The sequence below is a fragment of the Carcharhinus amblyrhynchos genome, chromosome 2, assembly GCF_965287045.1.
Source record: "Carcharhinus amblyrhynchos chromosome 2, sCarAmb.v2.hapA, whole genome shotgun sequence".
Lineage (NCBI taxonomy): Eukaryota > Metazoa > Chordata > Chondrichthyes > Carcharhiniformes > Carcharhinidae > Carcharhinus > Carcharhinus amblyrhynchos.
Window position 1 is genome coordinate 107,157,747 of NC_137325.1, and position 17,307 is coordinate 107,175,053.

General features: G+C 39.8%; 1 protein-coding gene across 5 annotated transcripts in view; it reads left to right on the top strand.

The window, feature by feature from the left end:
* Positions 1-17,307, top strand: part of adam22 (ADAM metallopeptidase domain 22) — a 290,976-nt gene that overhangs the window by 256,554 nt on the left and 17,115 nt on the right. The window contains exons 26-30 of one of the 5 annotated variants that reach the window (XM_080210663.1): positions 1,984-2,001; positions 2,776-2,886; positions 4,460-4,560; positions 7,042-7,108; positions 13,838-13,924. In XM_080210663.1, coding sequence (XP_080066789.1) covers positions 1,984-2,001; positions 2,776-2,886; positions 4,460-4,560; positions 7,042-7,108; positions 13,838-13,924 — 384 coding nt within the window. Of the gene's footprint in view, positions 1-1,983; positions 2,002-2,775; positions 2,887-4,459; positions 4,561-7,041; positions 7,109-13,837; positions 13,925-14,391; positions 14,419-17,307 lie in introns of all 5 variants that reach the window. The other 4 variants (XM_080210672.1, XM_080210680.1, XM_080210690.1 and 1 more) reach the window with 4 other exon arrangements.

Sequence of the window (17,307 nt, forward strand, 5' to 3'; positions counted from 1 at the left end):
AAAGCATTTAGTTAGAGGTCAGATTGGGCAGTCCAGTTACCTGCTCGCCAGCAGCTGGTAGTCAGTTGAGGTAAACTAAAGACCAATTATGGCGAATCATCAAAGCCCAACTGGAACTTTTCTCACATCATTTGTCAGTTTAGTGCTCCTGTTGTCTTTGACTTGCTGCAGTGTTCCAATGCAACTCAACAGGAGAAACAGCACCTCACCTTTCAACTTTGCACCCTTACTGACTCAACGTTGAGCTCGGCAAAATACTATAAGGTACAGGAGCAGATTTAGGCCATTTGGCCCATCGAGTCTGCTCCACCATTCAATCGTAGCTGATAAATTTCTCAACCTATTCTCCCGCCTTTTCCCCGTAATCTTTGATCCCCTTACCAATCAAGAATCTATCCGTCTCTGCCTTAAATACGCACAATGTCCTGGCCTCCACAGACTTCTGTGGCAATGAGTTCTATGGAACTCCGTAGATTCACCACCCTCCAGGTGAAGAAATTACTCCCTATCTTGGATCTAAAGGATCATCCCTTTATTCTGAGGCTGTGCCCTCAATTCCTAGTCTCTCTTACTAATGGAAACATTTTCTCGACTCCATCTAGGGCTTGATTGGGATTGTGTTCGGTGCAGACTTGATGGACCAAATGCCCTTCTTCCACACTGTAGGACTTTGTGATTCTATGATTCACTTCCCCAGAGCATTAGTGAACCAGTTCGATTTTTATTTTTACAACAATGATTTCATGTTCATTATTAGGCATTTAATTCCAGGTTTAATTGATTTAAATTTCTCCATCTCTGGTGGAATTCAAACCCTGATCCCTGAGCATTACTTTGGGTCTCTGGATGACTAGGGACAATATCATTGTCTGTGTGGAGTTTGTACATTCTCCTTGTGTCTGTGTGGGTTTCCTCAGGTGCTCCAGTTTCCCTCTGCCTCTGCTATTGCCTCCCTAACATAAAAACAGAAGATGATGGAAATAATCAGCAGGTCAAGCAGCATCTGTGAAGAGAGAAACAAAGTTAGCATTTGAGGCTAATGACCTTTCGTAAGACGTGGCAAAAGTTGGAGATGTGGAGGGGTGGATGGGACAAAGACATGGGGAAAGTCAGTGACAGAGTGGAAGGTAGAGATTGAATGACAGAAGAGCCTTACAAAGCCAAAGGGAATGGTGCTGGGGGAATAAAAGAAATAAAGAAACAGATGTGCCTGGAGCAGGTGTGCTGCTGACTGAGAACAAAAAATAAGAGAAAAAACAACAACGTGCTCAGAAAAGAAACCAAAATGGGGAACAGAGTTTACAGTTTGAAATTGTTGAACTCAATGTTGAGTCCAGAAAGCTTTGAAATGCCCAACTGAAAGATAAGGTGCTGTTCCTGAAGCTAATGTTGATCATTGGAAAAGTGTAGCCGGGGATGTGAGCATGATAACAAGGAGAGAATTAAGATGATACAATTAAGACCATAAGAATTAGGAAAAGGCTGCTTGGCCCCTCGAGCTTGTTCTGCCCTTCAATAGGATCAGCCTGATCCAACGTTCCACGTGTCAACTTTCCTGACCTTTTCCCGTAACCCTTGATTCCCTTACTGATCAAATAATCCCATTTACGGATTCTTGGCCCACTTGCTGGGAAATGCACTTCAGTTGTAAATTTCCCCTTTGATAATCTGATCAAGACTGACATTCATTCCAAAAAATCCTTAAAGATAAATCACATTTCTAGAGGAAATCCATTACCTTATGTTTTTACATAGACAAATAAAATGACTATTTTATATGCAAAACCCTTGGTTATTATTCAGCTGCGAAGAAAGGTAATACAAAGTTGATTAAGCGAAATAAGTGTTTGAATTTCAAATGGTTTATAATGATTATGCTTCATACAATTATTAGCATTCCAGTGCCTAAACTATTTTTTTGTCATGAACATGCTTTAATTTACTTTTTTTATTTGCTTGCTTCCTCTGCTTCATGTTTGGAAGAAACTACCGCGAAAGAAGGTACGTTTAATTTTAGGGTTCTACTGGATACTTTTATGTGTTTCCTTTTAGAAGTAACTGCATTTTATTGAAATATTCCACCATGACAAATAACTCATAATTAATCATCAGGCTTACTTCCCAGGCGCACCCTTGCTTTACTCCATTATACCACTGGCTAGTCCTCCTCTTCCTCTTCATCTTCCATCTTTTCTTCCCTGGCAGTAGTTCTGTTCCAGCACTGGGAGCAGAGAGCTTGGCATGTAGGCCCCTCAGTGGTAGCCTTCAGTTCTACTCTGTGACCATTGTTCTGAGTGCCATATGCAGGCCTGCCAGTTTTCCCCATCACCATTAGCTCCCCCCATTCACATTATTTGCTGTGAATGCTTCTCCAGTCAGGATGAGCAAAAACTTACAGACTTAGACAGCGGACACGTCTAATGCCAGTTAATTCTGGAATGCAAACTTACAACCCACTGGGTTGGGAATCTGCCATTCCTCTAGAACCTTTGGTCTGCCCAGCACCAGATAGTCCATGGGAGCATACACTCATTGCCTGCTTCACTTCTACGCTTGTCAGAGAAATGATTAATGTAAAACTTTATCTTTACAGCTTTCATTTTCCACATAGCCCCACTTTTAAATATGGTTGCTTGTGATACCATGCAGCATAACATCAACCAAATTTGAATTTTGAACGCAATTACTTGATAGAATGTTATGAGGGATGGTGGTTCTAGATGTACTTGTTCCGGGTTTGATGGCTCTTCTTTCCTACCTTCTCACTGTTTGTAGGCAAATGCCACAAGGAGACTATGTCAAAAAGCCTGGGGAAGCTGACTCTTTCTATAGTGACATACCTCCTGGAGTCAGCTCAAACTATTCAGCATCTAGTTCTAAGAAAAGGTCTGCATTTATTTTTAACCTATTCTTTTACAAGCAACAAGCAGATTGAGCTAATTACATAGCAAATAGAGTAAAGCAAACATTATATGGAGCTTGAGCTTTCACCCATTTTAACCCAATTTCCCCCTGTGTGTTTGGGGTACTAATGCAAAAGCTGGTTTTGTGTCCAGTTCCAAATTAGATCCACTTTAACACAGGCACCGGAAAATCTGCACCTGGCTTGAGGGAAGGTGGAAGGCATATTGGAAGGGCTGGTGTTTTTATTTTATCGACCAGTTTTGCTTTCTAGAAGTAGCAATGTGATATACAAGCTGTGTTGAGATGAGACCCTGTACAGTAGTGGTACTCATAACGTTGTTGCCGCAACAAAACTCCTCAGGCTTGTAGAGAGAAGGATTCAGGCATTTTTTTTGTAACCTTCCATTTTTTCTAAGATTCACTTCCCTCCTCTGAAGTGACAACTGACATCATCCAAGGCTCTTGAATTCCCTGCACAGTTTTTGAGGCTGAATTCTTGAGCCTTGAAAAGAAACTGGCTTAGTCCATTTTCTGGCAGTGCAGAGTACAGGCTGGAAAGACCTAACTACTGGGTCGCTCAAACTGATTTGAAGTTCAAAGAGAAACTGAGGTAGGATGCTGAAAACCTAGGAAAAATGGTTAATGGTAAGAAAAAAAACACACATACAATCTGAAGTGGAGCACCGAGCACAGAAACAGTAAGTAATTGACAGCTACCAGGGCGTGATTTTCTCTAGTATTTATTTTCCTGCAATTTTTGTTTGGACTCACTCTTAGCATGCCCAGTCACTGTATCCACAAAACACATGCCAGGTTCGCTGATCAGTGTCCTGTGTTGCACCTCCATGGGCCAGCACTTTGCATTTTGCTATTCCAGATCAATCCTACAAACTACGCATGAGTAAAGCAGATACTGCTGATTGGCTAAGGCCTGTACGTTGATGAGGATATCTAGGCTCGCGGTATAGGCCCTCACCCCAGACGTTGAAAGTTTGTATCTAAATCTGCTGTTATCCATTCCTGAGGAAACAAAAATGGACATTTAGGAGGGACAGTTGCACTCAAAAGGATTTAATGTGGAAAAATGTGCGACATACACAATTACCTCAGGAGTGCTGCTGTGCATTTGTTCCTCCCTTGTACAGACCCTGAAATGGCCATGAATGTAGGCCGACGTGGCCCTTAATAATAAAAACAAAATGAGCTCTTGTAAACAATAATACAGAGCACACAAGGGGAAATTGTGAATGTGCATAGCACTCTACGACTTTGCACACGTGCTCTCAGGTGACTTGTGCTTGTGAATCAGCTATAGTGTAATGAACTGCATGCAGCAAGGTAAGCGCACAACGGTCCTCACTCCAAAGGCTGTTCCTTCGGCTAAATCATGCAAGTTTGCTCATTTAAATTTTTGTGATAGTATACTAAAACAGATACAGCAACATGTCTGCCTTGGTATCTTAGTACACTCGCTCAGGGAAGCCAGAGAACAATCTGGCATTTCACTGTAGGGTCGAAGTGAAGGATTACCTCAAATGTACTTTTAACATTTCAGGTCAAACGGACTCTCACATTCATGGAGTGAACGGATTCCAGATGAAAAACATATTCCAGATGTCTGTGAAAATGGTAGACCACGCAGTAACTCCTGGCAGGGTTAGTGTTATTTATATGTATGTAATATAATGAAGAATGTGGAATAATAATATTCAAAGTGTAAGTCAATGTAGGAAAATGCAGGAGCCAATTTTACACATGACAAGGTCCCACAGATGATATGGTGATTCTGTTCTGGTGGTGCTGTTTGGGAGATAAGTGTCAGCCTGGACGTCAGGAAATCTCCTCTGTATTTCTGATAGTGGGAATGTTTATATCCACTTAAGAGTTTAAATGGAAACTTATTTTACCATCTTATCTGAAGGAAAGGCTCTCAGAGTGCAGCACCCTTTCAGTCAACTTAGATTATGCACACCAATGCCACTTGCTATCAGTCATGTGTACTTGGAGACTAGTGCACCAGAAATTAGTTTGGAATCCTGCCTGATATATATAAGTGTGGCATTAGCTGTGCCCACGTGAATAGCATTGCATCATCAGTGTTAAATGTCATCTGCCAGATGCACGACCTTAACCCATCATATCTAAATTTAGGATTGACAAGCAATGAAGGAATTAATTCGGATTAACTCTTGATTAATAATTTAAATCTTAGTTAATCTTGGATTTATCACATCTGCATCCATCTCATTCAAATTGTTTACTTCCTGACGTAATTATTATGCATAAAGGAAGAGCTTGAATTCTTGCAACACCTTTCATAACTTCAAGACATCCCAAAGTGCTTTATACCCATGGAATGTGTGTGAACCAAGATACAAGGGATATGCTCCTGTCCTTCTTCAAAATAGCGTCATGAGATTTTTTTACATCCACCTGAGAAGGCATTTCATTGTAGAGTGGATTAATTCCTCATCTGTAAGTCAGTGCAGCATTACTAAAAGGTGAATCCAGATAATATGTTTAAATCTCAGGGAGTGGGTCTTAAAATCACAGTGTTGTGACTCAGAGTGATTTTGATTTGATTTATTATTGTCACATGTACAGTGAAAAGTATTGTTTCTTGCACGCTGTACAGACAAAGATATCGTTCATAGAGAAGGTAACGAGAGAGTGCAGAATATAGTGTTACAGTCGTGGCTGGAGGGAGAGAAAGATTAGCTTAGTTAAGGTAGATCCATTCAAAAGTCTGATAGCAGCAGGTAAGAAGCTGTTCTTGAGTTGGTTGGTATGTGACTTCAGCTTTTTTTCTGACGGAAGAAGGTGGAAGAGAGAATGTCCAGAGTGCATGGGGTCCTTAATTATGCTGGTTGCTTTGTCGAGGCAGCGGGAAGTGTAGACAGAGTCAATGGATGGGAGGCTGGCTTGCATGATGGATTGGGCTACATTCATGATCTTTTGTAGTTTCTTGCCTTCTTGGGCAGAGCAGAACCCATACCACACTGTGATACAACCAGAAAGAATGCTTTCTATGGTGCATCTGTAAAAGTTGGTGAGCATTGTAGCTGACATGCCAAAAAAAAGTGCTACCTCTGACCCAAGGCTCATGTATAATGCATGGTTGCACAATCATGATGGTATCCTCAAAATATGAGGGAAACTGGAGAGCATAGGCTGTGCACCCAATAAAAGTCTTTTGATGTTATTCAAACTAACAGAAGATGTGGAGTTCCTATTCACAGGTTAGGTAAAGCAGAGATGTTGAAAAACAAATATCACTGTGAGTTACCCTTTATAAAACATTTTCATTTAGATAATCTCATACAATTTAGTTGCTTGACTCAATATGCAGAACTGGAAAGAATGCTGGAGCAGGTTGCTATAGGAGAACCATTTACAGCCTGTAGCTAAGTGGCCCTCTTTCATATTGGAAGCAAAATACTGACATGTAGAGAAGTATAGCAGTGGTAGTGGTGATCTGCCTATGGACAACTCCCCTACTCATTTTTTTGCATCTCATGATCTTATACTTTCCTCTTCAACTGCTCATAGGAGCTTTTCAATTTCAAGTTGTCTAATGTCATCATTCTCTTTCTCCCTCTTGAGAGGGAGTCTGTATTAGCACAAGGGGCCTGGTCATCTGCAAGTCTCATTATCTTCACTAACTGACCTCCTACTTTAATAGCACCTTTCTGCATTTCAGATAGTGCTTCTTTTATCGTGACTTCTGTTAAATGTTAAAGAACAATGGTGATAGTAGATAATCTAGTCTCACCACACACCTAAATACTCCAGATTCAGTTCTGAAAGGTGGAAGAACAACTACCAATTTGAAGCCCTGAGTATGTAGAAGCACATTATATTCAAAATAGTACAACAAAAAATGAGAGGTATTTCTTTCCATGATGTATGGGATCATGGGATATGGGGGCAAGGGGAGAATCAGGATATTGAATTTGATGATCAGCCATGATCAAAACGAATGGCAGAGCAGGCCTGAAAGACCAAATGGCCAACTCCTGCTTCGAGTTTCTATGTTTCTCCGTTCAATCATTCTTGATCATTAGATTGTTTTAGAATTGTGCCGATGGTGTAATTCATGTTTATAACATCTCTTGACTTTTCCTGATTTATTTTCAGGGAATTTAGGAGCCAACAGAAAGAAAAACAAAGGAAGGAAATTTAGACCACGTTCTAATTCTACAGAGTGAGTACAGAAGTTAATGTGTATGTGCCTAAATTATGTAACCATTGCATTAGCTCTCACTGATTAAGTAGCTTCAGCAGGTGGATTTTCACTCGTTGAACGTTTAACTATTTGCATTTGCTCTTTTTTTCTGACTGAAACGCAACAGAAGGAGGAATTAAGATAGTCCATTTGAAGGATTAGATAATTAGCATACAGGTTGCTAATATATTACTTTCATTCAAATTAAAATTCATTTTGTTAGTATGATATTGCTACAGTTTGTAATTTGATATAAAAAAATCCTCTTGGAATTTACTTGCACTAGCCTGCTACAATTCTCTCTGAATATTCTCTGTACACATTCTGGAACTGTAATCAGCAAAAAAGTGTTCTTTGACTTTAGATCTTCTCCACATGTCATAGTTCAAATCCTAAACTTTATAAAGCCGTGTGTGTGTGTGTGTGTGTGTGTGTGTGTGTGTTCCTTTAAATTGCACGTTTCAGTTCTGCAACCTCAGAACATCCACACGACTATCTTTCTCTACCTACTCAACCATTGATCATGCTGTTGACCAGAACATTCGTAAGGTTCACGGTGCATTCTTGATCATTAGATTGGAAAAACAAAATTGGCAATTTACCTCAATGACATCTAAATTGTTTTCTGATTTCCAAAATCCGCAGTGTTTTCCTTTCTAAATGTAGGCTAGTTCTATGATTAGGAAAATAAAAAGTTAAATCTGAACTGTAAATCAGATAGTGGTTGAAGGAAGCATTCTAAAGAATTCAAATCCTCTGTGGAGGGGTGACGATGTTGGACTCCATTCAGACTAGGATTTTTCAAGCAGACATTCATAACTATTGTGGCTGCTAACTTCTCAATTACTGTTTTTTAAAAGAAATCTGTGCTTGTGAAGCACTGCAACAGTGAATAGAAGAATACAATACATTTATTATTAGGAGATGGCATAATTACTCCCATATGCAAACCATGACTCCAATAAATGGGACAATAGCTTTAACTTTAAATAATTAGCTTAACAAACAAGAGCACGTCAAATTGTAATTACATTTTTAAGTGAAACTGTAACATTTTCACACCCTGTGCAAATCATCCTTCTAGTTTTGTGAATTATAGGGGTGGGGTCTTCTAGGTTTTGAGCATTAGAGTAGTCATTCCAACCAAGTTTGAGAGAGTAACCAATCCACTACTCTTAGAACATAGAACAGTACAGCACAGTACAGGCCCTTCGGCCCTCGATGTTGTGCCGAGCTATGTTCGAACCCAAGATCAAGCTATCCCACTCCCTATCATTCTGGTGTGCTCCATGTGCCTATCCAGTAAACGCTTGGAAGTTCCTAAAGTGTCCGACTCCACTATCACAGCAGGCAGTTTATTCCACACCCCAACCACTCTGAGTAAAAAATCTACCTCTGACATCCCTCCTATATCTCCCACCATGAACCTTATAGTTGTGCCCCATAGTAACAGCTACATCCATCCGAGGAAATAGTCTCTGAACGTCCACGCTATCTATCCCCCTCATCATCTTATAAACTTCTATTAAGTCACCTCTCATCCTCCTCCGCTCTAGAGAGAAAAGCCCCAGCTCCCTCAACCTTTCCTCATAAGACCTACCCTCCAAACCAGGCAGCATCCTGGTAAATCTCCTCTGCACTCTCTCCAATGCTTCCACAACCTTCTTATAGTGAGGTCACCAGCACTGCACACAATATTCCAAATGTGGTACCACCAAGGTCCTGTATAGTCGCAGCATAACCCCACGGGTCTTAAACTCAAACCTCCTGTCAATAAACGCTAACACACTAAAAGCCTTCTTCACAGCTCTATCCACTTGAATAGCAACCTTCAGAGATCTGTGGATATGAACCCCAAGCTCTCTCTGTTCCTCCATATTCCTCAGAACCCTGCCATTGACCCACTAATCCACATTCAAGTTTGTCTTACCAAAATTAATCATCTCACACTTATAGTTTTATATTCTTCATACTGTTACCAAAGGTTTGGGCACATGTTTCAATCAGGGAGCTGCAGAGGGTGTCAGGCACAGGGTGTCAGTCTGAATGAGTGGTGTTAAGTACAACAGTTGAGTTCAGTGGCAGATTGGCAACTCTAGTAGACACCCTGTTTGAGAAAAGAGCACATGAAAATCTAACTTGAATCAATTGGAATGGATACAGTTCTTCTGTGTAATACAGCAGATTACAATTGAGATTCTATATACAAGTTTTCTTTGAAGGGATTGTAATCTGTTATTTAACATGTAAGGAAGGCTGATCCCCATTGCTTAGTGTTATGGGCCAATAACAATTCAGTTCCATTACAATATAATGCAGAGATTAATGTTTATATATGGTTTGGTGCGATGTTATATCATAACAGTTGCCCTTTGTGGTTTGCTTTGTTCAACAAGAAAGTTGTCACTGCTGCTCCTTCACTTCCAAAATCCCTTTCGGAATAACCTTACAGTTTATGGCTACACAATGTATGAAGACTTTTTGCGGTCCAGTGGGCTAAGTTTTGACCTAGTTTATAATCTGGGCAGTTTTCATGAACACAGGTTTATTTTAATCAATTTTAGTGTAAATCAATGAGCAGTAGATCATTTATATGTGCTGGGTAGATTCATGACAATCATGAGGTTACACTGGGACTTGGTCCATGATGTGTGGAGAAGATTCTGAATTGGAGACACATTTTCAAGAAGTAATTTATCTTTAAAATCTAACCAAACTTTTTGAGTCCTTCGGATCTTTATTAATTGGTTAAATAATCCTTTCAAAGTTGAAAGAAACTGAATATTTTTAAAAATTTAGTAGGAGAGACATGTATTTGAAATAAATTGTTTTATCAGTTATGGATGTTAACTTCAAACAGTGTCTCAAAATAAGAAGTTTTGCTAAATTTCAATTATCATTTATAATAGTGTATATTGTAATGCTGCTTATTTTTGATATAGTTTTATAGTATAAGTAGTGGTGCTACAATTATGTACGTAAGCAACCATTGAGTGATAAGCTGCACCACAATTACTTTTATCTGAACTGCTTTTCTCAGCATGATGTTGAAACATCTAACTGGATTACAAATGAGCTTGTTGTCAGTTAATGCTATGTTGTATTGATTCTGTGTTTTATATGTGTATTGGAAATGACTACAAAAGGCACATGGTTTAAAATGCAGCGGCCAAGAAATTCGAGCACCTGTTTTTGGAATCAGCATTGGTTAAGATGACCCTGACTGAAACTGCTGGCACGACACTCATTGCTGATGCAAACTAACACTTGTTTCAGGGCTTTTTTGTGAAAGTGTTTCTCTATCATTAACTATTTGTCACTTGTATCAAGCATCCCGTGGTCTTGTTCTTCAGGCGTACAACGCCCAACTCATCATTTTGTAAAGAGGTCACTAGAGGCTACTATCCACAAGTTACCTTAAAAGTTTTTTTTTATGTATCTGAATGAGGAATTAGATGGAGCAAACGTTGTTTGCCTCCTCCCTATTGTTTGTTTTCCCCAGTTCTGCTGCACAGATCATAGAGTCTCAGCCAGCATCCCAATCCGTCATGATCCTGCCTGTTTGATTGTGCAGCATGTACTACACCTGGACCGTGCTCCAGATTCAGCACAATCCAACTTTTGGCCCAGTGGCTTATTTTTGAAAGCACATTTATGGATAAGTAAGTTACACTTTTCCCATGACCAGCAGCTTTTATTATTTCAGCAAAGTCATTACATGGCTCTTGACGCCAGAACTGTTTGCCTTTGACATGCTATTTTCCAGCAGGACAGTACTTAGCATTGTGGAATTATGCGCATGAGTTTCACACATAAGAGCATAGGACTTAGGAGCAGGAATAGGCCATTCAGCCCTTCAAGTCTGTTATTCCATTCATTAAGATCATGGCTGATCTGGTTCTAGTCTAGCATCTCCACTTTTCTGTCTGTCCCCCATAACATTGACTCCCTTGTCTATTAGAAAACTATTTAACTCAGTCTTGAATTAATTCTGTAATCCAACCCCTGCTGCTTCCTGGAAAATCCCACAGACTAATGACTGTCTGAGAGAAAATAAATTCTCCCCCTCTCTCTGACTTAAAAGGAAAACATGTTATTTTTAACTGTATTTCTTGTCTTCCCCACACAAGGAAACATCCCCCTATTATCCATCCTTTTAAATATCTTGAGAATGTTATATGTTTCAATAAACCAACGTCCCCACCCCCCTGCACCTCCCTGCCAATTCTTCTAAATTCCAAGAGTATAGGCCCAAACCGTTCAACCTTTTTTCATAATATTTGCCCTTCATCCCAGAAATGAGTCGAGTGAACCTTCCCTGAATCACTTCCAACACAACTATATCCTCATTCAAATAAGGAGACTAAACTATATACTATAGATATGGTCTCACCAAAGTCTTACACTGTTGCAGTAAAATTTTCCTTCTTTTATATCCCATGCCCCTTGCAATAAACGCCAATGTTCTAATTGTCTTCCTAATCACTTGCTGTACCTGCATACTAACATTTTATCTTTTGTGAATCATGTATAACGTATATGACTCATATACATTGTAACAGGTAAAGCTACATCATTACGTAATCCTGGTTAAATAGGAGCAATCAGTAATTCCTTAAATTGTAAATATTTTAACAGCAATCACAACAACTGTTATTAACATAGTGCCTTTAATGTTATAAAATGTACTAAGGTGCTTTTCAGGAGTGCCTGAGCTACACGAAGAGTATTAATGCCAGTGACCAACAGAGATAGGTTTTAAGGAGTGTCTTAAAGGAGGAAAGAGCGATAGAGAGTGGGATTTTACGGCTTTGCTCATCCCGAAACCACAAAATATCGCCCCCTCCCCCCCAAGGTCAACAGAATTATCCATAGTCTACCCTTCGCCCACTCCAATTCCTATGGTGGGCAGGATGATAAAATGTGAGCCAGTCAGAGATATTTAGGGTGGAAATTCTAGAGCTTAGGGCCTTGGCAGCCAAAGGCACACCACTAATAGTACAGCAATTAAAATTGGAGATGCTCTAGAGGCCAGAATTAGCAGAATGCAGACATTAAGGAGGATTGTGGGGATAGAGGAGATCTCCGGGTTAGGAAGGGCTGAGTCATGGAGGAAGATGAAAACAGGGATGAAGATTTTTATTTGACGCATTGCTTAACTGGGAAATAATGTACATCAGTTAGCATGGTGTGTTGAGTGAGTGGAGGTTGGTGCAAGTAAGGACATTAACAGAGAAGTCAGGATGACCTTAAGTTTATGGAGGGTGGAATGTAGGAGATTGGTCAGGCGTACATTGGAATAGTTAGGCATTGAGTTAACAGTGGCACAAATGAAGATTTCAGCAGGAGATGAACACAGGACAAGGTCTATTCAGGTGATGTTGCAAATTTGGAATTGGTAGCCTTAGCGATTGCCTGGATATGTGGTCAGTAGCTCATCTCAAGTTCAAATATGGCATCAAGGTTGTGAGTAGTCTCGTTTATCCTAACTTGCTAGGGCAATCGAGTTGTGGTGTGAAGAAAATGGCTTGAGGAAATTTTTGCTCCAAAAATATTAGATGTCCATCAAGCATTTTGATTGTTAAAGACAGTGCGAAGGTGAGCTGTTAGTGAGGTAGAGCTGGTGTCATCAGCATGTGATGTCGCTGAGGAGCAGTACGTGGATGCAAAATAGGAGGGAGCTAAGGAGAAATCCGAGGAGGAGATGAGTAAGGGAATAGAAAGAGCAGCCATTGTAGGTCGTTCTCTGGCTACGATTAGAAAGCTAAGCAGGTGGATGCAGTCCCACCCAGCTGACAGACAATGGAGAGGCATTGGAGGTGTGATAACCCCTGACAAAGGTTGCAGATAGGCCAAGAAGATAGAGGAAAGGTAGCTCACTTCAGTCACACCCTAGAAGATGTCATTTGTGACTTCATTTAGAGCTCCTTTGGTACCGTAGTAATGGCAAAAACCTGATTGGAGGGACCATATTCAATAGTGCATTTCATGAAATGTACACTTCCTAGCCCCAAAATGTAATGTGTTCACGCAGCGTGTGAATTTTGCTGCCACTGTGCAAATGGACTGACCTGTGAAGCTGGCAAACACTGAAAGACTACTCCATCCATTTTTATTTATGAAGCCAGAGGATTGTTCTCCAGTCTTTAACTTAGATTATCCCAGTTTAAAGAGATAGCTTAGGTGTGATAACCAGTTTCTAAGGGAAATAAAGTGATGTAGTTAATATTCCAATTCTTTGCTGTTTTGATGAACTGTCCCTAATTTGTTGTTCTATAGTATTCCTGTGAAACAGGAGAAGACTGCCTGTTTTGCTGCACAGTTCTCCTTAATCATTTTCTCTCATTAAAGCAATTAAAAGCAATGTAATATTTTACAAGTGAAAGTAAAGTTTGATGTAAGCTGTTCTGTTTTACACTATCGTGTATAATGTATAACATGCCACAATTCATTTTATTATTTAAGACCAAGGTAAAACGGGCAGAAAACAGCCCAGGACTGTTGTGAGGTGAACGGTACATGGCTTGATGTAGCTTGGATTGTGTCATTTGTCTACATTGCAGTTTTCTGGGAAGATCCATAGTGATGTATGTGGCACATTCACTTGCATTTTGGTGAAGAAAGAAGCTCTTTGCTAAGCTTTGCTATGATCTCAGATCTCTTTTCTTCTTCTTCCATTTTCTTTGTGCCCACCAATGCTTTCTGCAGGTATTTAAACCCATGGTACAAAAGAGAATATAATGTAGCTAAGTGGGTAGAAGATGTGAATAAAAACACTGAAGGACCGTACTTTAGGTATTTCTAAAATCATTGTATTTTTTACAAAATTTATTTATTGCCAGAGCTGTTGCAGCACATTGTGACTGAACCTGCTGCCTTGTATTACAATACAAGCTACTGCAGGTGGAAGTGGCCCCTGTTCATTTGCTGTACCTGATGACTGTCCAGGCTTCATGTGCAACTGCAGCTCCTATTTGCATCTAGTGCTGAGGTCCCCTGTATAAAACTACTGTAGTGCATGTTTCCTCCAACACCACCATTGTTAGCTTGTTTTTCCATTCCCCAACCAAAAAAAAACACATGATTGCCACTCGCAAAAAAGTGGTGTTTCGAACTGATCATAGAGCACTTTAGTATCCACATTGTTCTACCCACTGCTCTGATAATGTCATTTTCACTGTACACAATATCCTGTTAAGACAATTACATCTGCAATAAAATTCTGCTCTTATGCTGCAATGATGTGCATAATGTGCCATCAGGCAATGCAACAGGAACATGGGTGAAGGGTGAGTGCAAAACTCTATTTACCAAACTCTAGTGGCTTTACATATTTTCACCTGCAGATTTTTAAACAAACATTCTTCAAACTGACGGTGAAATTATGCAAATACCAGCTACCTGCTGAGCTTGTTTTGGATCACTCTACTCTTCAGCTGACTTCTTGTATATGCATTCAGTTTATTGTTAGTAACAATTATTTTAATTAAGGATTCATATTTCTCCATGTTAATGCCATAGAACAGTTCTGTTCCTTTCTTTGTGTTTCGTAGTCTCATTGCTAGCCTGTAAAATCTTTGGATTGTGTCACATAGAAAAGCATCCCTTGGACCGCATCTAATGCTTCTGTGTTACGCTACATACAGCACAGATTAAAGTGGGAGCGTTTGGCTGGAGAAACATTTTGATTGCGAATTTCATTTGTACGTTTCTCAGTTCTTGCTGAGAGAGAATATGCAGGGCGTTAATGCAACAGCCCCAAAGGCTTGTTAGATCCTCAGTACACACAAGGGTAGTGGTGGAATAAACCTTGAATTAATATTCCAGAGTCTTTTTTATCCCGCATTGAAAAAATAGTGATACTATCACCACAAACCCTATTCACTCAGTTAAAAAGATGGAAGTTAATTATGCACATGAATGCAGACAGCAACAGAACGCATCCCCTATTATTTTTTTAAGTACGTTCTTCAGGATTTGTTGAGAATGAAGATAGATTAGTAAAGTCAGTTTAGCTTAACAATTTTTAAGCCAGGTGAGGTGGAAACCAGACAATGCCATTGGGAACTTGCAAAACTTCACTTTAAATCTGTTTAATATTAGCAGAACACTAATTAGAAACGTTGTAAGTTTTTTACTGTCAGAATTTGATTCATATTCATTTGTATTTTTTTTCCTATTCATTGATGAGATGGCCAGGCCAGCATTTATTGCTCTTCCCTAATTGCCCTTCAAAAAGCATCTAAGGCATTCAAAAGGCACCTTGCTGGAGACCTGGAGTCACATGTGGACCAACAGATTTCTTTTCCTACAGGGGATTAGTGAATCAGATGGGTTTTCATGACAATCAACAGTGGTGGGACTCAAATCCTGTCCTCAAAGAAGTATCCCAGACTTTTGAATGACTAGTCTTGTGATAATGCCACTCTGCCACTGCCTCCCTTTAAAAGCCTGTGGAGCTCAGTAAATTTGATCATGAAGAAGGAATTGGGCAGTCAGGACCAAATAATAGAGACCAGAAGTGAAGGAAAAGTAATGATGCTTTAATTAAACTATGTGTCAAAGAATAATGTATGGTTCTAATTTCATGCTATTCCACACCGTCCAATTTGCTGCAACCTTGATTAAGAGCAGTAAAGAAATAGCAAAACTGTGGAACAAGCAGTGACCTTATATTTCAGCTGAACGCTCTGCATGGCACATGTTCCTTCTGAATACCCTTATTTAGCACAGGCTGCTTTAGGCCCATTCACCCTCAATTTTGCAGGACTACTTTTGCTCAGCTGTGGAAAAGAGACTGCAAGATGTTGCAATGATACTCTCAGTTGAAGAGAGTAAAGATCTCTTGAGTAAACAATGGGCAGCGTTCCCACTGAAACAAAATGTTGACTGAACCCATTTATACTATCACAAGCCACTAATTTATTTACAACAAAAATATTGACAGACGACAAGTCCTAAGCAGAACTGGATGAAGTAATTAGGTTATTTTGGCTGCGAAATGAGCATTGACTTACCCAATTTTCCACCTCTTAGGTCCATGCGTACAAATTAACCATATATCATGTGTAAATGGGGAGGCAGTGTTGTAGTTGTAATGTTACTGGACTAGTAATCCAGAGACTCAGGCTAATGTGCTGAGGACATGGTTCAAATTCCATTGAGGCAATCGATGGAATTTAAGTTCAACACATGAATCTAGAAATAAAAGCTAATGATAACCATGAAACCATTGTTGAATGTTGTGAAAAACCATTTGTTTCACAAATGTATTTGAAGGAAGGAAATCGACCACCCTTACCTTTTCTGGCCCACATTGCTGAATCCCCGCTATTGACATCCTGAGGGTTACCATTGACCTGAGACTGAACGGGACAATAAAAACTGTGGCTACAAGAGCAAGTCAGAGACTGGGAATTCTGTGTCGAGTAACTAGTCTCCTGACTCCCCAAAACACACAGTGGCAACAGTGTGTACCATCTACATGATGCATTACAGAAACTCACCAAGTCGACTTCGACAGCACCTTCCAAACCCACAATCTGTATCACCTGGAAGGACAAGGGAAGCAGATGCATGGGAACATCACCACCTGTGAGTTCCTTTCCAAGTTACACACCATCCAGATGTGGAACTCTATCACAATTCCTTCTCTGTAAATAAGGTCAGAATCCTGGAACTCCTTTCCTAGCAGCATTGCGGTGTACTAACGTCACATGAATTGCAGCAGTTCCATAAGGCAGATCACCACTACCTTCTCAAGGGCAATTAGGGATAGACAACAAATGCTGGTCTCACCAGAGTTGCCCACATCCTTTGAATGAATAAACTTTGAAAACGCATAAACATTTATGATGGGAACACATACACATAGAATTAATATTGAATCATCAGTTGATAGCTACTACTGTAGATACTTACTCAGATTACAGATCAACATTTGGCTGTCCATAGTCAGGACTTCCAATAGAATATTACCAGAGAGTTAGCAGATTGTTAATAGAAACATAGAAAAACTAATTAATGTGCTTAAACTGCCAACTGACAATAGTGGGTTTCAGTATTAGATATCACTTGTGAATACTTCCAAAGCTACCTGAAAAATACAAGAAAGGATAGAATGAAAAATAGTAATTTTGTCCAGTAGCTATGACTCTTCCAACAGATCACATACCCTT